Source organism: Pipistrellus kuhlii, unplaced genomic scaffold (genome assembly GCF_014108245.1).
Source record: "Pipistrellus kuhlii isolate mPipKuh1 unplaced genomic scaffold, mPipKuh1.p scaffold_m20_p_2, whole genome shotgun sequence".
NCBI lineage: Eukaryota > Metazoa > Chordata > Mammalia > Chiroptera > Vespertilionidae > Pipistrellus > Pipistrellus kuhlii.
In genome coordinates, this window is record NW_023425515.1 from 187293765 (window position 1) to 187321302 (window position 27538).

Consider the following 27538-nt stretch of genomic DNA (forward strand, 5'->3'; position numbering starts at 1 on the left):
GGTTTGGGGTGCAGCCGGCCGTGGTTCGATTCCTGCTCTGTGACCTAGTTAGTGTGGGCAGTTGGCCCAGTCACGTTGCTCCCTTGAGTCTCCTTTTCCTCAGAGTCATCGTGGGAATTGGGGGAAATGTGTGGGTAAGGTGCATGTGGTTACCTCTCCGGTTTGGCTCTGTGCCCCTCCTGTGCCAGGCCAGGCCTCATCCCCCGAGCAGGGTCCCCACATTGCAGGCTCCATAGAGGCCCCTGGAGAGGTGGTTAGGTCATGGGCCGGGCAGACCTTTGATTGGCTTTCCCCCATGGCACCCTTGTTGGCCATGGCACAATGGACAACAGAAATGCCCAGATGCACATGGAGGATATGATCAAGTCTCCAGGGGCCCAGCCAAGCCCTGGCCTGAGGACTCGCAGAAAGAGTGCTGGTGTTGAGCCTGCCCTATCAGGAGTCAACCAGGTAAGGACCTGTGCCTCGTGTTCTGGCCTCTCTGTTCCCAAGGACACCTTTCCCCTTCCCTGCCCAGCCTTCCTCCTGCAACTGCTTTAATTAAGACTCAGTTATAGCCGAAGCCGGTTTGGCTCAGGACTGAAAGGTCCCAGGTTCGATTCTGGTCAAGGGCATGTACATTGGTTGCGGGCACATCCCCGGTAGGGGGTGTGCAAGAGGCAGCTAGTCAATGTTTCTCTCTCATCGATATTTCTAGCTCTATCTCTCTCCCTTCCTCTCTGTAAAAAATCAATAAAATATATTTAAAAAAAAAAAGACTCAGTTATAAGCAGCATGAAACCCAATTTAAACTGGAGTAGGCAGGAAGGAGAACACAGCTGCTTGGGTAACTGAAAAATCCTTCCGTGGACTTCAGGTATGGCTGGGTCAAGGTGCTGACCGAGTGTCTCTGTACCATTCCCAGGCAGGCTCTCCCTGCAAGATAGCAAGCATCGCCCTGGCCACGCCAGGCATACATCTTCCTCGCTTTAGCATCCCCATCAGGAAGAACGGCTTTGCGAGGGTCGAGGAAAGTCTGGTATTGCTGCCGTTGGCCCAGATTATGTTCACCTGCTTATCTCGGAACCAGCCACCATGCAGGGCAGAGGGGCCTGGATCTCCTGGCATCATGGAGCCAGAGGTTCACTGAGCCCCACTGGCAGAATAGAGAAGGACAGGTTCCCATAAAAAGAATGCTGGTTGCCGAAACCAGTTTGGCTCAGTGGATGGAGCATCAGCCTGCGGACTGAAAGGTCCCAGGTTCGATTCCGGTGAAGGACACGTACCTTGGTTGTGGGCACATCCCCAGGAGGGGGTTTGCAGGAGGCAGCTGATAGATGTTTCTCTCTCGTCGATGTTTCTAACTTTCTATCCCTCTCCCTTCCTCTCTGTAAAAAAATCAATAAAATATGTTTAAAAAATAAAGAGTGCTGGCTTCTGATGCTGGAGAGATGCTGCAGGAGCAAACCAAGAGTTGCTTATTCTATGAGGTGCCTTCGGTGACCTCCAGCTCTCCTGGTAACCTTCTTCTCCTGACAACTGCACCCGGGCCCCTCCCAGCCCCCAGCCTGCGTGCTAAGCCCTCAATGCACTTCCATCAGTGTCTTTAATGTCAAGTGGCACAAACTGAGAGCACAGAGAAGACTCACCTTCCTATCTATCGATAGTTTCCTCAGAGCCCAAATGTCACCATAGAAAAGGTCAACATTCCCTTGGGTGAAGACGCCCCTCTCTGTAGCCTCTGATATAAGCCATGCTTTGCTTGGGGGCAGGAGAGGGCCTGAGGGGATCTAGAAGGGAAGGTGGGGCAAACATCCAGGGCTTCCTTCACCCCCCAGTCATTTTTCCAACAGCACAGTTGTGATTCACGCTCCCCCCCCTCAACCGTGTGACCTTGGCCATGGCAGTGCACGCCTTTGAGCCTCACTGTTGATGTGTGTCATGGTGAGGGCCTACTGAGGGAAATCCCTGGGGTACCTGGCACGGGCCCTGCCTTCCAGCAGGTGCCTTAGTGTTGGCTCACATCAGAATCTTCTATCACTTGGCTCACATCCATCACTTGGTCACCGAAGGCACCAGGTGATGGATGAGCTGGGGTGTGTGGGTTTTGCTGACGCTAGTGGGGCTTGGAGCTGGCTCTAGGTCACTGGCTCAAGGCCACCCAGCTAGGAGTGACAGACCAAGAGGGGCATCACAGCCCAGTTTCATGGGAGCTCTGGGCTCTGGGACCTCATGAGGGTCCTCAAGGCTCCTCCCCACCCCCCGTGCTCTGTCAAGCCTTCCTAGGCAGGACACCCTTGGATCAGGCACTACTCTGGACATTAGGTTTACGTCAGAACCGAGTACTGACCAACAGCCTCTCAGCTTGGCTGGCTCTGCACCCCAGCCTCTCTCTCTCTGCCTCTTGTCTCCGCCCTGCCTCTCTCCAACAAACTCCCTGGGTAGACACAGAATTTCCCTGTCTCCGAGGCCAGGACGATGCCCAGGGAGTCGGGGTGTATCCCCCCAGAATGGGTGCTCACAATAGCATCTTTGTTCCAGGTCATATTTGCGGATGCTGCGGGGACAGGCAGTAGGAAGGAGCCCTTACCGGCCCCAGAAAGGCCCAAGAAGCGGCCCGGACACAGAGAAGCATCAGAGGAGGGGCCTCCGGAGCTCAGGATCCAGGAGCAGAGTCACCTGGCAGACCTAGGGTGAGCCGGGGGCTTCCCCGAGAGCAGGTCCAGGAGAGAGCGCCCTGGGATCCATCGGGAGTGAGGAGGGGGAGGAGGGAGTACTCCCAGACCAAGGTGGACCCTCCCATTCACAGCGCCTGAACTGGTTCCTCACACAAGTCACACGAAATGATTGTGTTGGCTGTTGTCTGAGCTCCCCTGCTGGGCCACAGGCTTCTGTCATGTTCAGCCTCAAATTCCTCATGCCTGGGGTTGTGCCTGGTACATAGTAGATGCTCAATAAATATATATTCACTAAATCAATTTTTTTTAAAAAAGCAAGGAACAAAAGAGAGGCTGAGAGACATGGAAACACACGTTTACATGGAATTATTGTTCCTGTTTTCTAAATATTGTGTATATGTTTTAAACTTGTCTGCAGTGAGAACATATTCTTTCCAAAGAGAGCAAGTGAGCAGGAAGCCAGAGAAAGGCAAAGTGAAAGATTTGGTAAACAGTAATAGTGACACCTGGTTAGCTTGTTGCTTATATTTGATTATAACCAGAAACCTCTATCAGGGGTCCTCAAACTTTTTAAAGTGGGGGTCAGATCACTGTCCCTCAGAGAGCTGGAGGGCCGGACTATATGAACTACTAATTCCTACTGTAACACCTCGGCTGCGCTCACTGCCCAAAAAACCTGGCGGGCCGGATCAGACTCCTCTGCGGGCCGCATGTGGCCCGCGGGCCGTAGTTTGAAGACGCCTGTAAAATCATCTCTTCTCCATGAAAAGTTAAGGGACTCCATCAAAGCCTGGTTTGAGTCCCTGGAGAGACACATACTGTGTACCATGCTGGCGGAAATATAAACTGTTTCTACTGAAACAACTGGGCAAATTGTTTTCACTGACTTCTAGCCCTAGCCAGTTTAGCTCAGTGGATAGAGCATCCCTCACGAGGTCTAAAGGGTCCTGGGTTTGATTCCGGTCAAGAGCACATACCTTGGTTGCTGGCTCCTTCCAGGCCTGAGCTCTGGTTGAGGCTTATGCAGGAGGCAATGGATGTGTTTTTCTCACATTGATGTTTCTCTCCATCTTTCCCTTTCTCTTCCATTCTCCCTAAAAATCAATGGGTAAATATCTAACCATCTTTCACTCATTCCCAGAAATATGCCCTAAGGCATATCACTGGAGAGCCAGGCAAAGTTTTATGCAGAAAAATGTTCACTGTCACATTTTTTTAAACACTAAAAGATTGGGACTGCCCATGTGCCCTAAATGCCCAAATAGAGAAACAGTTAAGTAAATTATGATTCTCTAGAAAATCTATATATATAAAAGCCTAAGTGATGGACAAAAATTGTACACCTATGGATGAGGACAGTGGGGGGAGGTAAGGGCAGAGGGTGGGGTGGGAACTGGGTGAAGGGGAGCTATGGGAGGAAAAAAAGAGAAACAATTATAATAATCTGAACAATAAAGATTTATTAAATTAAAAAAAAAAAGCCTAAGTGACCCTTTGCCCAGCTGACCATTCAACTGGCCGACTGGTAGCTATGACACACACTGACCACCAGGGGGCAGATGCTCAACACAGGAGCTGCTACACTGCAGTGACTTGGCAGTTGTGGTTCCCAGGTGATACACCTGGATCCAGAGAGGAGGGAGCCTGATTCCCGGGTCTATCACCCAAGAACCACCCTCTTGCAAACTGGAACCCCTCGGGGGATGTCAGACTGCCGGTTTCAGCCAGGCTGAGGGAACCCATCTGCCAGAGGGACCCCCCTCTCACTCCGCAGACGCCCTTTGAGCTCTAGTGCCACCCCAGCAGCAGGCCAGCCAGGAGGGACTGCGGGAGGTTGGCTCCAGGGTATGTCTGGCCTGTCTCGCCCAGTCCTGCCCCGCCGGACTAGTTAATTAATTAATTTTTAGTTAGTTAATTAATTAATTAATTAAAATTAAGGTATTATATGTGTACATATCTTACCATTGCCCCCCCCCCTTCTAATTAATTTAGTTTCAATGTACAGGAATCCTTCAGTGAGAATATAAAACTGGGCCCCAGGCCAGGAGCTGAGGTGTCCCTTTGTCTGTTCTCCCAGGAAGAAGCTGTCCTCTCTGGCCCCTCAGGAGCGGCCGGAGGAGCTGCAAGTGGGCCAGGATCAGGCCAAGCCAGGAAGTGAGCCGGGGGTGCTGCCCTGCAGTGTCTCCCCAGCTCCTGAAGGGCTGCAGCAGCAGGGCTCCGGGCAGGAGACCGAGGACCTGCAGGAGAGGCAGCAGAACCCCAGGACAGTGAAGGGTCAGGCCCCCAAGAGGTGCCAGGTAATGTCTGCGGAGAACTGGGCAGGAAGGCAGGGAATGACTGACCCCACGCCCCACTGGTATATTGTGTGTCTCCTCTCTGTGCCCCGGAAACGCCCAGCACGCAGTCTGTGTGGGTACGGGGATATTCCCATGGGTCTTGATTGTCCATAGCAAGCCTTTAAGACCTGCTTCCGGGGTGGCCCTGTGGTATGCGGTGGGTGCCTGAGGCAGGAAGCAGGTAAGTGGGCCTCTGCATACAATTAACATGGGGACATGCTGGGTTTCTTTACACCAGGATATCCTAGAAGCTGTGTCTCAGCTTTGGGACATGGTTAGAGTATGGTGAGTTGATTTTTAAAAAATATATATTTTATTGATTTTTTACAGAGAGGAAGAGAGAGGGATAGAGAGTTAGAAACATCGATGAGAGAGAATCATCCATTAGCTGCCTCTTGCACACCCCCTACTGGCGATGTGCCCGCAACCAAAGTACATGCCCTTGACCTGAATCAACCAGGGACCTTTCAGTCCGCAGGCTGACGCTCTATCCACTGAGCCAAACCGGTTTCGGCTGGAGAGTTGATCTTTGAGAATGGTGTGAGTGTTGGCCTGAGGCTCGTTTTTGGCACGTGGCTATGCCATCGTCCCGGCACCGTTTGCTGAGGCCTGTCCTTCTCTGCCGACTTTTCACCTTGGTCGAAGGTCAGCCAGGATGGGGCTGCCCATTTTGGTGTCCTTGTCATCAGCCCACCCCAGGTCACAAGGCAGCAAGTGGGTCAGATTTAGTGCAGACAGCAGAGCCTTCTTGCACCTTGGACAGCTGTGGACAGTACCTGGAAGACAAGCCCCCCAAGGAGGCAGGCGCCCCACACATTAGGCCACAGGGGACCCTGCCAGAGCCTGGCCTGGGGGGAGACAAGGACGGGTCTCAGGAAGCAAAGCCCCTCATGCCCAGGACTCCGGAGAAGACTGGCAACTCCTTCCCGACACCCACGCCAGGACCTCACCCGCCCAGAGAAGGGTAAGCCATCCCCTGATGCCAGCCCACCCACTCCCTGACCCCAGCAAGAGGGCTCTTTGGCTGAGTTCCAAGTGAGGTGAATTCGAGTCCTGGCTGCTCCTGACCTGACAGAGGGCCTGGGGGGGGGGGGGGGGGGGCAGGTCCTGGCTCTCTGGGTCTCAATGTGCCCATCTGGGTCTCAATGTGCCCATCTGTACAATGGCTCTAACACTGGGATTTTTTGTTCTGTGGACCTGCACTTTATGGGCCAAGCCCTATGGGGGGCGGGGGCATGAGAATGGGGGGCCCTCTGAGATTAAAGGACCAGGTGGATGATGCTGAGATGGTGGACCTGAGGGTCCTGGGGGCTGAGAGAAGGGGGTGCAAGGGCCATGCCTTAAACGGAGCCCCTCCCGCACTGGGGCTTCTCCCTGTTTAGGGTCAAGGCTGTGGAGATGAAGCCAGCACCAGGGCCTGTCCCTCCACCGGTAAGTAGAGCCAGAGAGGAGATAGGGAGAGGCGGAGGGGACCCTGAGGAGGAAGGGGGCAGAGGCAGAAATGGGACAGTATTGGGAGTCAAACTGGGGAAGGTGTGTACCTGTGTGTTTGTATGCACATGTGTGTGCATGCATGCACACGTGTGTACGCACATCTGTATATGTGTGCATCTTGGGGGGGGGGGGTCAAGGATGCTCTTACACCCTGGAGCCCTTGTGTTCACCCCAAGTCTTGTTTCGGCTTTTCCCACACCGGTATATATTTTTTTCTCACCCATTCGCTCTTGATCACAGCATACGATCCAAAGCTTCCCTGAACATCTGGGGGCTTCCACTCCCCTCCCAGCACCCCCTCTCCACCAGCTCTGCCACCTCTGGGCAGCCTGTGAATGCCCAGTCATCGCCTGCCCCTGTGTCTTTCTGCTCGTCACTGGCCAACCCCTAACCCTGGCTAACCCGCCACCCATTTGCCCTCTGCCTGCACATGAGCAGCTCAGCACGGCTGGAGAAAAGCCCTGACTTGGTGGGTTTCACTCTCCAGCGACGACCACTAAGGCCGGAAGCTCCTGGCAGTCCTCGGCTGTTCTGGCCATGCTGCCGCCCCCTCTGCTCCAGGGTGTCATTTCATAACAGCACTCTCCTTGCCGTGCGTCTGGGCTGGTGATCTGGCCTCATGTGTCACTGAAAGGCGAGAAGCATCCGAGGAGAAAACTGGGATAGTAGCCGGAAGGGGTTGTGGTGTCAGGAGAGCACTTTTCTCTTAAAGAAGGAAGGTAGCCCTAGCCGGTTTGGCTCAGTGGATAGAGCTTCGGCCTACGGACTGAAGGGTCCCGGTTTTGATTCCTGGTCAGGGCACGTGCGTGGGTTGCGGGCTTGATCTCCAGTAGGGGGCATGCAGGAGGCAGCGGATCAATGATTCTCCGTCATTATTATTTTTAAAAAATATATTTTATTGATTTTTTACAGAGAGGAAGAGAGAGGGATAGAAAGTTAGAAACATAGATGAGAGAGAACCATCGATCAGCTGCCTCCTGCACACCCCCCACTGGGGATGTGCCCGCAACCAAGGTACATGCCCTTGACTGGAATCGAACCTGGGACCCTTAGTCCGCAGGCCAGCGCTCTATCCACTGAGCCAAACCAGTCTTGGCCTCTGTCATTATTGATGTTTCTCTTTCTCCCTCTCTCTTCCTCTCTGAAATCAATAAAATATACTTTTTTAAAAGAAGGAAGATGCTATGGCATGCTTACAGGCTGATGGGAGCAATCTGGCGGTGAAGTAGAGCTGATGCTTTAGGACACATGTGTCAAACACAAGGCCCGCGGGCCAAATCCGTCCCGCCAGGCCTTGCAATGTGGCCCGCACCGCGCTGTCATCACTGCACTCCGCTGCGTTTCCATCACAATGACAGTTTATGACTGTTCAGTAAACCATTCGGCCCTCGATTTAGGCTGGATTTTAGATTTTGGCCCCTTCTCTGATTGAGTTCGACACCCCTACTTTAGGAAAAGAGGGTGTGTGGCAAGCGCTGCATCTTCCAGAGCAAAGACTGGGCTGGAGCCTGCAGGGCAAGGCCTGGTTAGAGATGGGCCGGGGACAGGTGCAGGGCGGCTGTGATGGGAGGGGAGGGGAGGGGCAGGGCAGCTGTGATGGGAGGGGAGGGGAAAGGTGGCTGGATTGCTAAAGGAATGAGTGGCCAGTTACTGCGTGCCTGCCCTGTGTGGAGTGCTGGGTAGAGGTGGTTAAAGAGGTGGACAAGGCCCCCGAAGTTATCTCTGGTCAGGCCACTGCAGGCTACGTCAGTCACAGCGAGTGGTGGGACCCAGAGGAACTCCAGACCACAGCTCAGAGCTGGGAGGTGGCAGAGCCCACATCAAGTGCAGGGGACTGATGGGGTGGGAGCCTCATGGGATGCACGTGAGATCTGGGCGACATCCTCCAGGGCCCAGAGAGGAAGGGGCAGTGGGTGCGAGGATGCCCTGGAGAGTCGATGGCACCAAGAACATCTGCGGGCACTGTGGCTGCTGGAGGCCACACCCCCTCCCCCTCTCTGTCCCCAGGAGGTGAGGGGCCCTGGAGAGAGGAGGGAGCTGGGCTGTGCCCCGAAGCAGCCTCCGGAGCCCACACCCACCACGGGTGCCCAGAACCTTGGGAGCCCCGGGCAGGGCTTCATGAAGTGCCTGCTGGAGGTGGAGGAGGAGGAGGCCATGCATCGGAGGGCCACCAGGGCCCGGTCCCTGCCAAACCGGAAAGCCCCCAAGACCCTGAACCCTGTGCCCGCCTCAGCCCCGGTTGGCAACTCGGCCTCAAACCTGACGCTGACACTGCCTCAGACCCCCGCCTCGGCCCCCGCCATGGCCCCATCCTGGGTCCGGCCACCAGCCCCGGGGCCCATCCCTGTCCCTGTGGGAGCCCCTGTCCCGGCCGCTGTCCCTGTCACGGTCCTGCCCGCGCCTTCCCTGGACCTGGGCTGGAGGAAGACAGTATTCCTGCACCACAGCAACGAGAGGAGCCTGAGCCACGCCAAGGCACGGTAGGAGCCCCCCAAAGAGAGGATCAGAGCTGCTGTCCTCTTGTCCCTGGCATCTCTCTCCCACACTCCTGTTCCTGTCACTGGCCCTGTGTGTCCTCTCTCCCAGCTCTATGTCCCCATATCTAGGTCTCCGTTCCCATTTCTGACCCCTTTTCCTACCGCCCCGCCATGATGTCCTTCACCTCCTCCCCGCTCTTCCTCTGGGTCACTCAGCCTCTCTGACCCCCCAAAGCCTCCCCCCTCTTCTCTTTAGTCCTGCCCTCCTCTGGGTGCAGCCGTAGGCAGGGGCAGGGGCAGGCGGCTAGGTATGTATGGCCGGTGTGTCCTCTGCAGGCAGGAGCTGGAGGAGCGCTGCTTCCTAAACTTGTGTCAGAACTGGGAGGCGCGGTCCGAGGAGCATCTCACCCTGAAGCAAGAGGAAGGTGAGCCGGCCCAGGGAGCCCCTCGCAGGGGCATCAGAAGCCTCCGTCCTTAGGAGTTCACAGACCTGGGGTGGGGGTGTTTACAGAGCAGACCGCCGCCCGGTGCCACCCAGCCCTGTGCAGTGGACCCAGCGGAGTGCCTGGCTAGGGATCGTGCAGGCCAGGAGCTGGTCCAAGGCGCACACCGCTGGGTGAGGGGCCAGAACGCATGCTGCTCCTCTCGCTTGGGGTCCAGGATGCTTCCCAGTTCCATCACCTCGCTGAGGGACGAGGGACGGAGGCAGGCCTGCCAAGCGCGTCAGGCTTTGGAGGCGTTTCTGCCTCCCTCCCGGAGCCCGCTCCACTGGGCCTCCTTTGAAGCAGCCTCCAGGGCCTGGCTGTCCTAGACTGGCCTCCCTTTCCCACCGCACCAGCTCCCACCCCAAAATGTACACGTTCTGAGCACACACCCTGGGCGAGGCGCTGAGCTCGGGCTGGGGCCTGTGACCCCGCCTACTGCCTTGTGAGGCGAGGCATCACTGCCTTCTGTGGGCTCCTGAGGCGGCCTCGTCAGCCTGGCCCTAAAGGAGTGGGTGTGCGTCGTCCTCCACCTCCTCCACCTTCACTCCTCCACCTTCACTCCTCCACCTTCACTCCTCCACCTCCTCCACCTTCACTCCTCCACCCATCACTCCTCCACCTTCACTCCTCCACCTTCACTCCTCCACCTCCTCCACCTTCACTCCTCCACCTCCTCCACCTTCACTCCTCCACCCATCACTCTTCCACCTTCACTCTTCCACCTTCACTTCTCCACCTTCACTCCTCCACCTCCTCCACCTTCACTCCTCCACCTCCTCCACCTTCACTCCTCCACCTCCTCCACCTTCACTCCTCCACCTCCTCCACCAGTCACTCCTCCACCTTCACTCCTCCACCTTCACTCCTCTACCTCCTCCACCTTCACTCCTCCACCTCCTCCACCTTCACTCCTCCACCTTCACTCCTCCACCTCCTCCACCTCCTCTCCACCTTCACTCCTCCACCTCCTCCACCTTCACTCCTCCACCCATCACTCTTCCACCTTCACTTCTCCACCTTCACTCCTCCACCTTCACTCCTCCACCTCCTCCACCTTCACTCCTCCACCCATCACTCTTCCACCTTCACTTCTCCACCTTCACTCCTCCACCTCCTCCACCCGTCATTCCTCCACCTTCACTCCTCCACCTCCTCCACCTCCTCCACCTTCACTCCTCCACCTTCATTCCTCCACCTTCACTCCTCCAAAGCCTAGACCCTCTGGCCACAGTGGCCTGCTCCTCTGCCTTTCTTGGATGCACTCTCTGGCTCCCTCCTACCCCCTCCTGGAAGTTCACACCTTTCTGCCTTAAGACCCTCTAGCCATTGTTGGCTGGGCTTTTCTAGCACAAGATCCGCTGCCCCACCTCCTCGAGTAGAGTTCATGGGCAGCATGCCTTTGTGGCTTAGAGCCAGGGTTTCCCCATCCTGCCTGGCGAGGAGAGAGCTGGCTGAGCTGCGCTGATGCTCCCAGCTGCGCTGCATTTTGGATGATGGGATCTGCTTCTGAGAGTTGTTCTGTTTTTTCCCCTTTTCCAATGTGGCTGCTCACAGCACGTCACCACCGCCCAAACCCTAGTCCCATCCCCTCCCCACATTTCACTTCTGTGCCAGAGGCTCACAGACTTACAGAGTCCATTATGTGCCCGCACTGGATAAATACAGCCGCTCTTGGAAGGCACACTGTTAAGTCCATCTTACAGATAAGAAAACCGAGGCTCCGAGAAGGGCAGGCTAGCTCTGGAGGCCAGGAGTCTGGGATCACAATGTTGATATGTTTGGTTTGTCCCGAGGCCTCTTTGCTTGGCTTGCCTTCTGCCTGCATCCTCACATGGTCTTCCGTATGTGTGAGCACATTCCTGGTGTGTCTCTGTGTGTCCAAATCTCCTCCTCTTATAAGGACACCAGTTAGATTGGATTCTAAGGTACAGGGTGGGGGCTAAGGCTTCCACATGGGGATTTGAGGTCAGGGGACACAGTTCGGCCCATAACAGTAATCCAGAGCCAGTCTTTGTACAAGGTCTGTTGGTTCTAACCCGCACTTTGCTGGGAGCAGAGAAACCAGACACCACACACGTTATGACCAGGAAGGACACGGCTTTTGTACCAGTTGGCACTGCCCTGGGGCTTTCTTGGCATCCTTCCTGGTTCCCAGCTCGGGTCCAGATAACTGAAGCCTAGAAGCCACATCTGTGCAGATGAGGGACCACAGAGCACCCAAGTCCAAGTGCAGACTGAGAGTCAGAAAGACCTGTCTGGTCCTCAGTTTCCTCCACCTTCCAAAGGAACAAGCATTCTACTCTTACAAGGCTATTGTGAGAGTTAAACAAGAACCTGGCTATAGAGAGCTTAGCACAGGGCCGGGCACACAGAGGGGAGCTCCTGGTGCAAAGCCAAGGTTGCTAATTAGCCTGGCTTTTGCACACCAGCTGAGCCCTTGTATAGAGTGCAGTTAGTCCATGGGACCACACCCCTCCACTTTCACTCTTTCAGTTCCCCTGTCCCTCCACGCGGCCATGCTAGTAGAGGACACTGGGCAAGAGGGTGGCTGGAGGGGAGGGGAGGGACGGTGGAAACAGAAATGTCCCCACCTCACGTAACCCCTGCCGGCCCCAGCCTTCCACAGTTACTTTGAGATCTTCAATGGCCCTGGCGAGGTGGACGCGCACAGCCTGCAGAACGTCCTGCTCATCGTGGGCATCTCCCTGACGCCGGTGCAGGTGGAGGATGCCCTGATGAGCGCTGATATTGATGGTGAGTGAGCGGAGACTCCTTCCATGTCCCAGTCGGGGCAGCTCCACAGGGAAGGTGAACAGACGTCCCGATTTTTAACAATTTGTTCCGCGTCCCACGGCGCTTTGAAAAAGCCACAGGATGCGGGACAAATTGTTAAAAATCGGGACTGTCCCGCCAAAAGCAGGATGTCTCATCACCTTAACCACGGGCCATGGGAGACCGGTATAGTCCAGTGAGGTGCTCAGGACTCTGGCTTAAAAGGCACTGCCCTTAATTTAATGCACTGCTGTCACAGTCTAGAATTTCTTTTTAATTATGCGTTCATTGTTTGATTCTTGTCTGTGCCCTGACCAGGGATCGAGCCTACAGCCTTGGTGTATTGGGGACAATGCTCTTACCAACTGAGCTCCCCAGCGAGGGCCAGTCCAGAAATTCTTAATATTTTCTGCCTTTTCATTTTGCACTGGACCTGAAAGTTAATACTCCCTGAGCACCCACCTACTCAGTGACAGGTTCTGGTGACTGAGTGATGACCAAGACCTACTTCCTCACCCCAAGATGTACGTGACCTGAGATCCCTTCCTTTTGGGCCCTTGTGTGTGCTTCCCTAGACATTCCCCTGTGATTTGGTCACTCATTTCATCAACTGTAGGATCTTGAATGAGTCAATGAAGTTCACCAAGCCTCAGTTTCCCCATCTGTACAATGAAGCTGATGGCAATATCCATCTGTGCTGGAAGACTTAATGAGATAGCTCTAACCAGTTTGGCTCAGTGGATAGAGCGTTGACCTGCTGACTGAAGGGTCCCAGGTTTGATTCTGACTGAAGGCCATGTATCTTGGTTGTGGGCACATCCCCAATAAGAGGTGTGTTTCTCTCTCATTGGTATTTCTAACTCTCTATCCCTCTCCCTTCCTCTCTGTAAAAAATCAATAAAATATATATTTTTTTAATTAAAAAAAGGCCGAAACCGGTTTGGCTCAGTGGATAGAGCGTCAGTCTGGGGACTGAAAGGTCCCGGGTTCGATTCCGGTCAAGGGCATGTACCTTAGTTGTGAGCACATCCCCAGTAGGGGGTGTGCAAGAGGCAGCTGGTCGATGTTTCTCTCTCATCGATGTTTCTAGCTCTCTATCCCTCTCCCTTCCTCTCTGTAAAAAATCAAAAAAATATATATTTTTAAAAATTAAAAAAAAGATTGAATGAGATAACCCAGTCAAAGCACTGAGCAAACAGCTGGTACACAGAATGCGTCCAGAAGGCATTCGCTGCTAGTGTTACACGTGGTCTGACTGGCTAGATGCAGGACGTGGGGAGCAGAGGGCTGTGGAAGTCCGGGCTCCTGACCACTGCTTCCTCCATCGCTGCACAAATGCAAATCTTCACGCGCAAGCCAGGAATTGACCCCAGCTCGGCCCCTTGGCAACAGGCTTTTCTCTGTGCATCAGGCCTCATCTGTGGCATGGGAAGTATTCAGCACCCCCAGAGGGTGGCTTTAAGGACTAGAGATTATTCATTCATTCTTCAGGTAGTTCAGAGAACATTTCTAAGGCCTACCTGTCTTAAGCCCAGAAGACACTGCAGACCACAACAGACCCAGTTCCTGCCTCCCAGAAAGAACCTTCCGAGTGTGTGGTTGAAGTATGGGGGCTAATATGAGAGTGTTCGAAGGGATCTGACCTGGGCTGACCCGACTTCTCTGAGGAAGGGATGGTCAAGGGGAAGTATTAAGTGAAGGAGCTAGAGGGGGTTGGAGAAAATTCTAGGACAAGGAAGCAGCCTGGGAAGAATGTGGCCCATGGTGGCAGAGCAGGTTAGTGCTGGAGGGTCTGGGCGCTAGGTGAGGTTGGAGACAGGTAACAGCCAGGTCTAGTGGGGCCCTGAAGGCCAAAGTGGGAATGCGTGTGCATATGTACTATTCTCATGCAGTGACTATCAAATGGTAATAATAATAGTTCCTGATGCCCTAGCCAGTTTGGCTCAGTGGATAGAGCACCGGCCTGCGGACTGAAGGGTCTTGGGTTCGATTCCGGTCAAGGGCACATGCCCGGGTTGTGGGTTCGATAGGAGGCAGCCGGTCAATGATTCTCTTTCATCATTGATGTTTCTCTTTCTCCTGGCCCTTCCTCTATGAAATCAACAAAAAATACATATTTAGCCAAAACCGGTTTTGCTCAATGGATAGAGCGTTGGTCTGCGGACTGAAAGGTCCTGGGTTCGATTCTGGTCAAGGGCATGTTCCTTGGTTGCGGGCACATTCCCAGTAGGGGGTGTGCAAGAGGCAGCTGATGGGTGATTCTCTCATCGATGTTTCTAACTCTCCCTCTCTCTTCCTCTCTGTAAAATATCAATAAAATATATTTTTAAAAATACATATTTAAAAAAAAACTAATGATTTTAAAAAATAATAGTTGCTGATGTTTAGTGAGCATGTATTATATGCATGGCCTGTTCTAAGCCCTTTGCCTCATCTTATCTCCCAGGAGATAGGTATTATAGTTATCCTCACCTTAGTTGGGAGAACTAAGGCTTAGTGGTGCTAAGAGACATTGCAAGGTCACATGAATAGTAAGTGGTGGACCTGAGATATGAACTCAGATTACTGCCTCTAGGACTCAAGTTCTAGGAGCTTGTAACTCAGAAGATTTTAATTTTTGCCTTCTACTCTCCTGGGTGCACCATGCTTTCTGCATTGACTATACATTATTTTTTAAAAAATGTTTTTATTCATTTCAGAGAGAAGGGAGAGACAGATACATCAATGATGAGAGAGAATCAAATTGATTGGTTGCCTCCTGTACTTGATCCTATTGGGGATCAAGCCTGCAACCCAGGCATGTGCCAGGTCAATCCATGACTTCCTGGTTCATGGATTGACGCTCAACCACTGAGCCACACCAGCCAGACATCTATACGTTACTTTTATATTCAGACTCAATGAGTAAATACTAATAATCATGCCCAGGTTGCCATGCCTGGAGCCGCTCGGGAAGGCCCCTGCCCACCCTGTCTTCTTCCGACCTCCACAGGAGATGGTCACGTGGGCTTCAAAGATTTCTTGGCCGTAATGACAGACACCAAGCGCTTCTTCTGCTCCGTGGGTGAGCAGGGATGAACCAGGGCAGTCAGAGCCGGGGGAGGGATAGGTGGGTGGGGTGGGGTGCACCCAGGGCTAGCAAATGGTAATGGCAGCCACCATCCCATGTCCCCAGAACAGAACGTCCTGACGGCTACCCCGAATCCCCACACTCTGCTCTTTGAGATCCTGTCCCTGCTGGTGGAGATGCTGGCCTTACCTGAGACGGCCTTAGAAGAGATCACCAAGTGAGTAGGGCTGATGGTGGGGAGGTGGAGGGCTGGGGACATGGAAATAGCACCGAGTGTTTTAGCACCTGTTCATTTATTCTTGTAATGAAAAATAACTATTTTCCAAAACAACAAAACAAAATAGGTCCATAAGAAGAATGACATCGTTTTATAATATTGCAAGTCTCTTAACAACTGGCATAAGAGAGCTGGATTCTCGTATCTGCTTCTGCATTCAATCTGTTGCAATATGTTGTTTTGCTTGAAGTATAGTATATGAACAAATCTGGCTTCACACACATATGTAATTGGAGAGAAATATTTTAAGAGCCTTTTCATTTGATAGCCACAAATGATGTGGATATTTTTCTTTGATACTACATCAAATTTGACAAATGGTGGTGTCTTAAAGGTTGCTTGCAATCTGAAATCTGAAATCATAGCGATGAAGTTTGCGGACTCTTGTAAATAAAAATCTATTGGTCAGCCTTGTAGTTTGAATGGGTCTTTTCCCATGAATGCTTTTGTAATATGCACTAGTTACTTGGAAAATACTGTGTACCTTCCAAATGTTAACATATTTCATTCATTTTTGCTGTAACCTGGGTATGTGTCCTGACTGAGAATTGAACCAGTGACCTCTTGGTTCCTGGATCAATACTCAACTGCTGAACCACACTGGCTGGGCCAAACCTCGTCATTAAAATAAAAAAATAAAAAATCACAGGATGAAATGTACAGTATAGGGAAATTAGTCAATATTATCATAACTTTGTATGGTGACAGACTGATTGTGGTGATCAAATCATGATGAATATAAATACAGAACCATTATGTTGACACTTGAAACTAATTATTATGTCAACTACAGTTTTGTTGTTGTTGTTAATCCTCACTTGAGGATGTTTCTCCCATTGATTTTTAGAGAGAGTATAAGGGGGAAAGGGAGAGAGAAACAGAGCAGAAGCAGCGCTTGGTGTCTGATTGATGTGAAAAACAGACACATCCTTTGGTTGCTTCCCGCATGTGCCCTCGCCGGGGCTGGGGATCAAAAGTGCAACTCAGGTAAGGTCCCTTGACCAGGAATAGAACCCAAGACCCTTTGGTGTTCTAACAGACTCTGAGCTACACCCACCAGGGCGTACTATACTTTAAAACAACAACAACTTGCTATCAGATGTAGCCTGCAGTATATATAGACTTAGGTGAATTCCTCTTTTCTCAAGGTCCCCCAAAATGTCCTGAGATTCTTGGGCCTGCCAGTAAGTGACCTTTATTGACCTATAAGACCAGGAACCCTGAAATTCAGGTACCAGGCAGTATTTTAAGTGGTACTTTCTAAGCAGTGCCTCCATAAAGTCAACTTTCGTTCTTTAAAACTGCCTGGTAATATCTATGTTTATCATTTTCAAATATGACATTACCACCCTTGCCATTTGGATCTGTGAATAAAGTGTCAGCCTGTGGACTGAAGGATTCTGGGTCTGATTCCCTCCCGACAAGGGCACATATTCTATGTACCTCAGTTGCAGGCTCGATCCCTGGCCCTGGTCAGGGCATGTGTGAGGCAACCAATGTCTCCTTCTCACATTGATGTTTCTCTCTCTCTCCCCCTTCTTTCCACTCTCTCTAAAAGAGTCATGGAAAAATATCGTTGGGTGAGGATTACCAACAAAAAATATGACATTAGTGTCAAAATATTGTAACATAATCAATATTTTTCATATGTCCTATAACAAGAATAAATTCTTATTAAATTTATGTAAGTAACTATATTAATATGAAAATAAAAATACTTAGAAAAATAAAAATATTTCAAAGAGTTTTTAATTCTAGAGAATTCAGGCAAGGAGAAAAAGTTGGTTTTCATTTTGTTTACAAAGGTATAATTTACCAAATTGTTATTAGTTATAGGCAGCTTAAAAGAGAAAAAGGATTTCTTAAAACTGAAAAGCAAAAGGAACCAACAATGTTTCAAACAAAAAAGATCATAAAATTATAATCATCCCCATCAGTTCATTCTCATGTAACTGATTTCTATTCTGCTTAACTTGGGTTAGTAATTTTATGAATCCATCACCTTTTTCATCAGAATTCTGGAGATTCTCACCCTGTATATTGGTATGATCTTAAACTTATCCAGAGACCTATAATCCAGAGTACTCACCAGAGTCTTGCATAAATTTCCTTGAAGTATTTTTACCTTTAGTTAATTGCAAATGCTTTCAGAGAAGAATCAATAAAACAATAACTGTGAATTAGGAAAGACTTAAAATGGTCAGGTTAAAGATCTGATGAGATTTGATTATGTCTGTGATATACAGCATTTTAAGATAACTGTAATTATGACCGGTAACATTATACCAAGGCATATCAGATTTCCAGAAATTTTTATACAATTTCTAGTACACTTAGGTTGATATAAGAACACCCAAACCTAGAGAATTTTTATGAGTTTCTTTGAACCAAACTGATAACATATACTCGGGAGCAAGATCTCAGATGTTCTGCAGAATGACAAATTTGCAGCTTCTTTTATTCTTTTATACATTTGAAATTAAGGAGGGGACGGAAGATTACATGAAGGTAGGAGAAAGCCAAGGCATAGATTGGCTCTCTTGAGGGCGGTTAAGTCTTTGAAGGAGGGATCTGATTGGATGGTTCACACATTAGAGTAACCCAGGCATATTTTGCAACTTTCTCTCTCTTTGGTATTCTGATACACTAATTAACCCCAGTGGCCTCCATCTTTCTAAACTCTAATGTCTGTCTCCTCACCTAATTGTCTTTTGCTTTGGAAATTACTTCCTGCACTGCAGTCTAGGAAGTACCTCCAGAAAAAATTCTAGGGAGATCATAAGGCTCACCTCATTGGCTTCCCTCCTCTCACAGATCATTCTTATGCTCCCTGTTGTCCAGTATCAGTCAGCAGCATCATATATTTTGTTCATGTTTCTATTTATGGCAATAGGACAAGTACAGTACTAGTTGTTCCATCATGGCCAGAACAGAATTCTGTTTGTCTTTCCTTTCACTCTCTCTTTTCTTCTTCAAATTGGATTTCTATTGATTTGTCTTTAAGTTTATTAATTCCTTTTTTCTGCTATCTCCAATCTGCTCTTAAGCTCATTCAATGACTTTTTCATTCCAGTTATTATACTTTCTGTTCTTGAATTTCCATTTGTTTCAAGTTTATAGTTTCTCTGTTCACTCATTAAGATCACATGTTCCTTCAATTATCTGAACATTTTTAAAAATATATATATTTTATTGATTTTTTTACAGAGAGGAAGGGAGAGGGATAGAGAGCTGGAAACATCGATGAGAGAGAAACATCGTTCAGCTGCCTCCTGTTCACCCCTATTGGGGATGTGCCCGCAACTAAGATACATGCCCTTGACCGGAATCGAACCTGGGACCCTTCAGTCCGCAGGCCGACGCTCTATCCACTGAGCCAAACTGGTTTTGGCTGAACATATTTTTAATAGCTCCTTTAATGCTGCTGTCTACTAAATCCAACATCTGGGCCACCTCAGGATTGCTATTTATGAGTTTTTTTCTTATTATTATTATGCACATTTTCCTGTTTCTTTAGTCTGATATTTTCTTACTTATTGGACATTTTGAATTATATGGTTTAAAAATTAGATTCTATTATCTTTCTTTAATGTGTTATTTTTTGTTCTTGTAGGCAGCTTAATTACTAGCTGATTATCATGAATTTGTGTAGGCTTGGTTTTTTACTTTATTAGGGCATCATTGTGAAAAGTTCAGATTTCTCCTAACCCTTCTAGCTCGGTAAGACTCAACTTCAAATGCTGTTTCTCCTATGAATTTTAGTCTCAGGAAAGGTCTATAGTAGGCAAGGGTTGACAAACTATGGGATGCAGGCCACATACAGCCTATTCTGTTTTTATAAAATTTCATCAGAACACAGCCACAGCAACTCAGTATCATTTATGGATTCTTTGATGCTACAATGGCAGAGTAGAAAAGTTACTTATTAATACTTCTGTGATGGTGGAATAATTTCTCTTAGTACTTTTATCAGGTTTTGCTTTACATTTCATGTCTAGAATTTCATATTCCCTGACAAATTGAACATTTTATAATTTAGTTTCTAGTAATGCATTTTGTCTTACGGCCTAGTTTTTAAAATATTAACCTGTTAACTGGGGAGTTTCCTTTTTAATTATGCAACGTATAACAGGCGCATACTCTTTCACTAGGACGTGTCAGTATGTCACGCCCGGTGGATATAATTTCATATTATTATTTTTTTATTTATACTTAATTAAAATAAATGAAATATATATATTTTTCATTTATTTATATATAAAGCACAAAGGAAAATACAAAATTACAATACAAACAAATAGAAAAGAATACCAACAAAAAAATGGAAACATTGAATTAAAAAAATTATAAATTTTACAAACAATTATAAAGATTACAAAAAATATATAGTCCGTTTCAGGGCGCAACATATATTTCAAGGATGTATTCATATGTCCTTCTTGTTCCAGATATTGTTTATGTTTGACGTATTTATAAGTCCCACTTGGTTAACAGGTTAATATGGCCATACCAACTTCCTTTTGCTTAGTATTCAGCTGATATATCATACTCCCCACTCCTTAAAAAAAAAAAAAAAAAATCTTTATTGTTCAGATTATTACAGTTGTTCCTCTTTTTTCACCCCATAGCTCCCTGCACCTGGTTCACACCCCACCCTCTGCCCTAACCGGCCCCCGACAATGTCCTCATCCATAGGTATATGATTTTTGTCCAGTCTCTTCCTACACCCCCCACACCCCTTTGCCCCCAAGGATTGTCAGTCCACTTCCTTTCTATGCCCCTGATTCTATTATATTCACCAGTTTATTCTGTTCATCAGATTTTTTATTCACTTGATTTTTAGATTCACTTGTTGATAGATATGTAGTTGTTCATAATTTTTATCTTTACCTTTTTCTTCTTCTTCCTCTTTTTAAAGAATACCTTTCAACATTTCATACTAGTTTGGCAGTGATGAACTCCTTTAGCTTTTTCTTATCTGTGAAGCTCTTTATCTAACCTTCAGTTCTGAATGATAGCTTTGCTGAGTAGAGTAATCTTGGTTGTAGGTTCTTGCTGTTCATCACTTTGACTATTTCTTGCCATTCCCTTCTGGCCTGCATAGTTTCTGTTGAGAAATCAGCTGACAATTGTATGCGTGCTCCCTTGTAGGTAACTGTTTTTCTCTTGTTGCTTTTAAGATTCTCTTTGTCTCTTGCCCCTGGTATTTTAATTATGATGTGTCTTGGTGTGGCACTCTTTGGATTCCTTTTGTGATTCTGTGTGCTTCCTGGTCTTGTAAGTCTATTTCTTTCACCAGGTGGGGGAAATTTTCTGTCATTATTTCTTCAAGTAGGTTTTCAATATCTTGCTCTCTCTCTTCTTCTGGCACCCCATAATTCAGATGTTGGTATACTTGAAGTTGTCCCAGAGGCTCTTTACACTATCTTCATATTTTTGGATTCTTTTTTCTTTTGGATGTTTTTTGCTTTTTTGAATTTCAAATCTTTGACTTGATTCTTGCGATCCTCTAGTCTGCTGTTGGATCTCTGTATATTATGCTTTATTTCACTCAATATGTGCTTAATTTCTAGTTGGTCCTTTGCAATATCTTTGAGGGTCTCATTAAATTTATCAGACTTTTCTAGGAAGTTCTTGAAAAACCTTATAATCATGGTTTTGAACTCTGCATCTTCCGTTTCTTTCATTTGTGACCAATTTCTTTGTCTCCACATTTTGGCTGCTTCCCTGAGTCGATAGAGTGGTTTTGTATGCTAGGTGTCCTATAAGGGCCCAGTGGCTCAGCCTCCTGTTACTTCAAGTGGACACTCTTGATATACCATATTTTCCGGCGTATAAGACGACCCCCTAATTTTAGTTAAAACGTAGGTTTAGGCCTATATTCACTGTATAAGACTACCCCCCACTTCAAAGAAAAGACTGACTTTGCCGTCAAGATCTGCAGGCAATTTTTGTGCAATTTTTGTTTTTGCCCTCGATATTCAGTTGACTTTTTTTTGTTTCAAAAGTCGTCTTATACGCCGGAAAATACGGAAAGTACTCCTTTGTGGGCTGTGTGCACAGTCTCGTTGAAGTTAAGCCTTGATTGTTGTTAGTATCACTGGGAGGAATTGACCTCCAGGCCAATTGGCTGTGAGGATCAGCTATGTCTACAATGGGAGAACTTCTATGCTGGAGTCACCTTATGAGGCAAAAGTTGCTTCAATGGGGCTTTGGTGCTCACTGAGCCTGCTCCCTGAGTGTGTCCCTGATGGATCTGAGGAGTTGTAATGTGGATGGTCCCACTCTGACCATTGGGTACACTGGCTCTTGGATCTCTGAGGTACTAATTTAGCCTCTGTCTGAGGCCACCCAGCAGGAGCTATGGAGAGATCTGCAGATTCCTTTTCTTTGGGATTTAGAGGTGCCCAGGTGTGGCCCAGCTGTGAAGCAATGCAAGCTGCTGTGGAGCCTTGGGCCTTCTTTTGGATGTTCTGGGTCTCTGTCTCAGCTGCAGTTTGTTAGGTAAGTTTAGATTTCAAAGGACCAGGCCATTCATATACAAAAGCCTCTGCAGCACAGCTTGGGTGGGGCGGGGTCTCAGAGGGGGGCACACAGCAATGGCTTCTCATCACCCCTGCCCTAAGAGGCCCTCAGGTCTGTGTCCGTTGGTAATCACTGTAAGCACCTCTGAAAGAAAGCCACCTTCAAATTCCACCCGCTGCCAGACAATTCAGTTTCTCCCCATATGAGTCTGGGTCCCCAGAGTCCCACCCGGAACTTGAGTTGAAAAAGACAGCAGTGTCCCCATTGAAAAAGACAGTAGCGTACTCACTTGTCAGCCCTTTCCACGAGTGCACACATGCCTCCGTACCCTGGGCTTTACTTCCTCAGCTCCTGAGTCTCAGTGTGCTTTTCTCTTTCCTTCTAGCTGTAGAATTTCCACTCAGTCAGCCTTCCTGTGGTTCTGGATGTCTGCTTTGTCTTTTAGTTGTAGTTTTGAAGTGGTTGTAGGAGGCAGCAATTTCAGGTGTTTACCTATGCCACAATCTTGGTTTCTCCCCATACTCCCCAATACTTGAAGTCTTTCTTCCAAAGGCAAGCATTGACTCACTCCTTACTTCTATGTATTGACTCACTCCTTACTTCTATTGACATCTCGCCTCAGCCACACCTGGGCACCTCTAAATCCCAATAAATGATATTTTGATTAGATTTTTAGACTTTTTTCTATTGACTTCTGATGATGGCAAGGATTTAGCTGTCTAATCCAACTATCCCGCCAGCTTCCACTTCCCATAATTTTTTTCTTTTTACTGAATAAGCGTTTGGCTTTTTAATAATATACTATAATTTCATTTCCTTTTTAAAAATTTCCTAAAATGGGTTATTTCCTTGTTTTGTGTTTAATTCATTGATAATTTCTGCATCTTCCTACTATTTTTCTTGGATGGAGGCATGTTCTAAATCAGGCGTCTTCAAACTGCGGCCCGCAGAGGAGTCTGATCCAGCCCGCCAGGTTTTTTGGGCAGTGAGCACAGCCAAGGTGTTACAGTAGGAATTAGTAGTTCATATAGTCCGGCCCTCCAGCTCTCTGAGGGACCGTGATCTGGCCCCCACTTTAAAAAGTTTGAGGACCCCTGTTTAAAATAATTCCATTCTTCTTGCTTAGAATTCTTTTTAGGCCTGCTGTAGAACTACCACTTTGGTAACCTTTCATCCTAGGAATCTTTTTTTCCTTTCCTCTAATTAGGATTCTATTTGCTGGATGTATTATTCTTTTTTTTTTTTTTTCTTTTTTTTTCTTCTAAAGGCATGTTTGCTCAGTAACTTTTTGGGGTTAGAAAGGCAATAGGTATGCCAACCCTCAAAATTTCTGTTATTTAAATATAGAGATCCAGTCTAACCTAGTTGTCCCATGGCAATTGCATTGCCATTGTGGGATCTAACTTTACCTTTGCCTCTCTCCTGTGTTAGACCCCATTTTCTGTATGTATAGCTTCCTTTTATTTTTATTTTTATTCATGCCTTCATTTTGAAAGAATGTGTGTTCTTCAGTAGCTTCTTGAGCAAGCATAGGTGGGAGGTGAAATTTTTGAGATTTTGCAAATCTGCGAAAGTGTTTTTCTACCCTCAAACTTACTTAATAGGTTAGTTGAGTATAGAATTCCAGGTGTCTTAGTGAAGGAGTAGACCCGATGTTCTATAGTTCAAACAAGATAGTTTATTCCTCTTTTATATTGACAGTCTGGAGGAAGCAGGCAGGAAGACAAGGTCCCCCCAAGCACCCAGTTTCTTCCCACCATTCCCTAGGTTGACGCTAAGCTAAGTTACCAGAAACACACCTGAATTCAAGCCCACAGGGAGGGGAAAAAGAGGAGTTGGGAAGCAGGCAATTTCCTTCAAAATTGTTGACAAAGTTATGCACACACTGCTCATGTCCTACTGGTCGCTGTGGGGTGAAGTTATTTTCTAGTCCATCTTTTACTTGGTGCACTGCCTTTTTAGGTCCCAGTTTTACAGAGATCTAGCTCCAATTTCCATGTGAGGGCTCTGGTATTCATTTTCTATTTCCCTGTGTGAAGCCCAATATACCCCAAAATTCCAGGCCCCAGGGATAGGTAGAGGGCCTAGCAGAACCATCAGCTTAAGCCCTAAGAGTTTTCCAACACTGCTGCCTACAAAGCCCTAGGTTGTCTGGCCTTTCCGTCTTGCTGCCCACATCTCCCCTTCTCCCTCACACACCAATCTCTAGCCCCGCTGGCTTCCTTGCTATCCTTAGAGGTCACCAAGCTCTTTGCAACCTCCTGGCCTTTTCACATGCACTCCCTTTAGATATCCATTTGGCTAGCTCCCTCCCCTCATTCTGCTCAGATGCCACCACCTCCAAGAATTCTGCTGACCACTGTGAGCCAAAATAGCTCCTCATCACTACCCACTACCTAGCTTTGACTTCCCCTTAGAGAACCCGTAACTACTGCCATGGTATTGTGAGTGCTTTTATTTATGGTCTAACTCTTCCACTAGTTATGAGCCTAGGTAGTTGATTTAAAAAGTAATTATGGGGAATGAGAGTGGGGAAGGGATATGGACAGCAAAGGAGGAGAAGCCAATATCAGGATGTGCTTTTGAGGAGACTCTGAATGGTGGCTTAGAACTCAGTCAGGGGAGAGAAGCCTGTATACTTTAGCTGTTGGCTCCTTTGGTCAAATGTGGCCCCCGATAGGTGTTTAATTTCCCTGCACTTTGGTTTGCACATGGGTCAGAGAAACTCTGGGACAGGGAGCAAGGGGCTCAAGCCTGAGGCAAGACCATGCCAGGCTGTGCTTGAGCACACCTGGTGGAAGCCCTCGTGGAACTGGTTGCTGTGGCAATGGCTACAGTGAGAGGTGGGGCCGAAGGACTGTGATAAGGGACCCTAAATAAATATACCCTGCACCATTCTTTCCCAAGTACTTAGATGAGAGGTCAGTACATAGTAAATAATCCATTAATATTTACTGAATGAATGAATGAATGGTGCTGCAGTCTATGGAGAAAAGGCAAGTAGTGATGTATTAAAGTGGGCTATAGGTTACAATAGAATAAGCACAGGTTATGCGGCCCAGAGTGGGAGGACAGAGAACTTTCTGGAAGAGATTGCCCTTAAGCTGAAATCTGGAAGATGAGCAGGAGTTCATTGCACAGCTGACTTATAAAACACTTGCACATCTAAGTACAAATATCAGTGACAGAAATCAAGGGTAACATTTACCAGGCTCTTCCCATGGACCACACACTTTGCTAATGCTGGATGGGCAGTTATTTAACCCTATAACATGTGGACTTTTTGATCCTTTTCACCCAGGGGGACACCTGAAGCTCAGAGAAGTCAAGTGACTTGCAGTGACAGGAATAAGATAACCATTTCTCCCCATTTTACACAGGGGTGACTGTGACTGAGGTTTAAAGCAGAGCAATGACATGCCCATGGTCACAGAAGTTGATAGCAGAGCTGGGACTAAAACCCAGGTCTCCCAACTCCTGGGCCTGTGTTCCTGCTCCAGAGCCGGCCAGACAGAACAGGCCCCAGGAAGAGTGAGGGAAGAGGAGGGTGAATTAAACATGGCCAGGCTGAGCTGGGTGGGCACTGCCTCCCCAGCTATTACCAGAAGAAGCTCAAGGAAGGCACCTGTAAGGCCCGAGAGATGGAATCGGCCATAGGCCGGCTGCGATCCCGGAAGAAGCTTCCCTACAACCTGCAGCAGGCAGACACCTTGGAAGTCCCAGAACGAAGGGTCCTCAGGATCCTGAACCGGCTGAAGCAGCAGAGCTACGGTGAGGGCCCTGGGCATGGTGGGGCTCTGCTCTCCTGCAAATCTCGCCTCGTCCCCTGGGCCCCTACAAAGTCAGAACCAGGCTGAAAGACATGGTTTTCCCCTTTGGGGTTAACTGCATCAGTCAATGGACTGATGGTCATTACCCCTTCTCCAGCCCGCTGACAAGGCCCTCTACTTGGACTCCTCCCAGTGCCTTAGCCCTGACCACAGGGTGGTCCCAAGAGCCGGGTGATCAGTGCTCTCAGCTCATCATTGATTGAGCACCCACTGGAACCACTCACTGCACTGGGATCCTTGGCAGATATGTTAGAATGTAATCCCCATAATCACATATTTACCCCATGTTACAGACAACTGAAACTGGGTAAGTTTAAGGAACTTGCCCAAGGATATGGATCCAATATGTCAGGGGAGTTTATACCCAGCTCTGACTACAACACCTGTGCTCTTTTCACTGGGCAAGGTGGCCTCCCCATAATAGTAGGTACCATTAGATTCCTACTGTGTGCCAAGTGATGGGCTAGGAGCTTTTCAGAGTCTAGAGTGTGCCTACCAGACTTTGCCAGGACCCAATGCAAGACACCTGCTTTTTTCAGCTGTTATTAGCACTCCGCAGTGCTCAGCTTTTAGTTGAATGCTTTGCATGTACTACCCCTTTAATCCTCATCATCCACTGTGAGGTGGGTACCACTATCGTCTCCAGCCTACATAGAGGCCTGGAGAGGTAATTTGCCCAAACCCAGCCAGCTCATGTAGCAAAGTCAGGATCTCACCTGGGTCTGCCTGCCTCCCAAGGCTGGGTGTATTCTGAAACATCCCCCTCTCTTGTCACCTCCTCTCTTGCCAGCTGCCAACCTGCAGAGCCCCTACGCCCAGGTGCCCTGCATCCCACTCTGCCCGAGGCTGGACAAGAAGATGGTAGGTCGGAACCAGTGCACCCCCACCAACCCGAGCCCTGACATCCACAGCCTCTACCTCCAGACAGGATCTCAAGGAAGCAGGTGGGTGCCCGAAGGGCTGGGGCCCCTGCCCGGGCCCATCCACCTCCTTCCTTCCTAGGCCCTTGGCCTGACCCAAGAATACATCCTTCTAAGAAGTGATGCCTGGGGGACTGTTGCTCCGGGGAGGAAGAAAGAGAAAGGGGGGAGTGGGGAGGGAAACGAACCTTTGTTGAAGGCCTGTGCACCAAGTGGATTATTCATGAGTCATGGTCCTTATGCCTTCCTGTGCCTAGGACTCAGGGGTACACACTGTCTTTCTCTTAGACTGGCACTGCCTGCCTTTCTCATCAGGAGCTTTAACACCCAGTCCTTTGCCCAAGTCTGGCTCCATGTTAGGAGTAGCAGGAAACAGACTTAGGGAAGCGTCCCCTGCAGCATGCCCCTTCCAGCGATCTGGACTCGGAGCCAGGCCCCTGAGCCTGACTGTCCGCTCACCACTTCCCCGTGAAGGCATCCTCTCTCCTTGGGCACATGGAGATGGAGCTTTTCCTCCCATCCTTCTCTCTAGGGAACACAGCTCTGACGGCCGAAAGTGGCTCAGCTCTGTGCCGGCTCGAACCCACTGACCCTATAGAGTCCTGACTCTAGACAGCTGTCTAAGACCTGCAGGCAGATAGGTCATCGGGCAGGTACCGCAGCTGGATTTTGCTTTTGTGGCCTGGTAAGCCAAT

General features: G+C 48.8%; 1 protein-coding gene across 1 annotated transcript; it reads left to right on the top strand.

The window, feature by feature from the left end:
• On the top strand, nucleotides 1–27459 carry SPATA21 (spermatogenesis associated 21). The gene is made up of 13 exons (XM_036444153.2): nucleotides 1–450; nucleotides 2521–2672; nucleotides 4735–4954; nucleotides 5683–5957; nucleotides 6376–6424; nucleotides 8495–8967; nucleotides 9301–9389; nucleotides 12066–12203; nucleotides 15214–15285; nucleotides 15397–15508; nucleotides 25689–25864; nucleotides 26714–26867; nucleotides 27376–27459. The coding sequence occupies exons 1-13, from the start codon at nucleotides 322–324 to the stop codon at nucleotides 27431–27433; spliced, it is 2097 nt and encodes a 698-aa protein (XP_036300046.2). The 5' UTR covers nucleotides 1–321; the 3' UTR covers nucleotides 27434–27459.
• The last annotated feature ends 79 nt before the right edge of the window (nucleotides 27460–27538 follow it).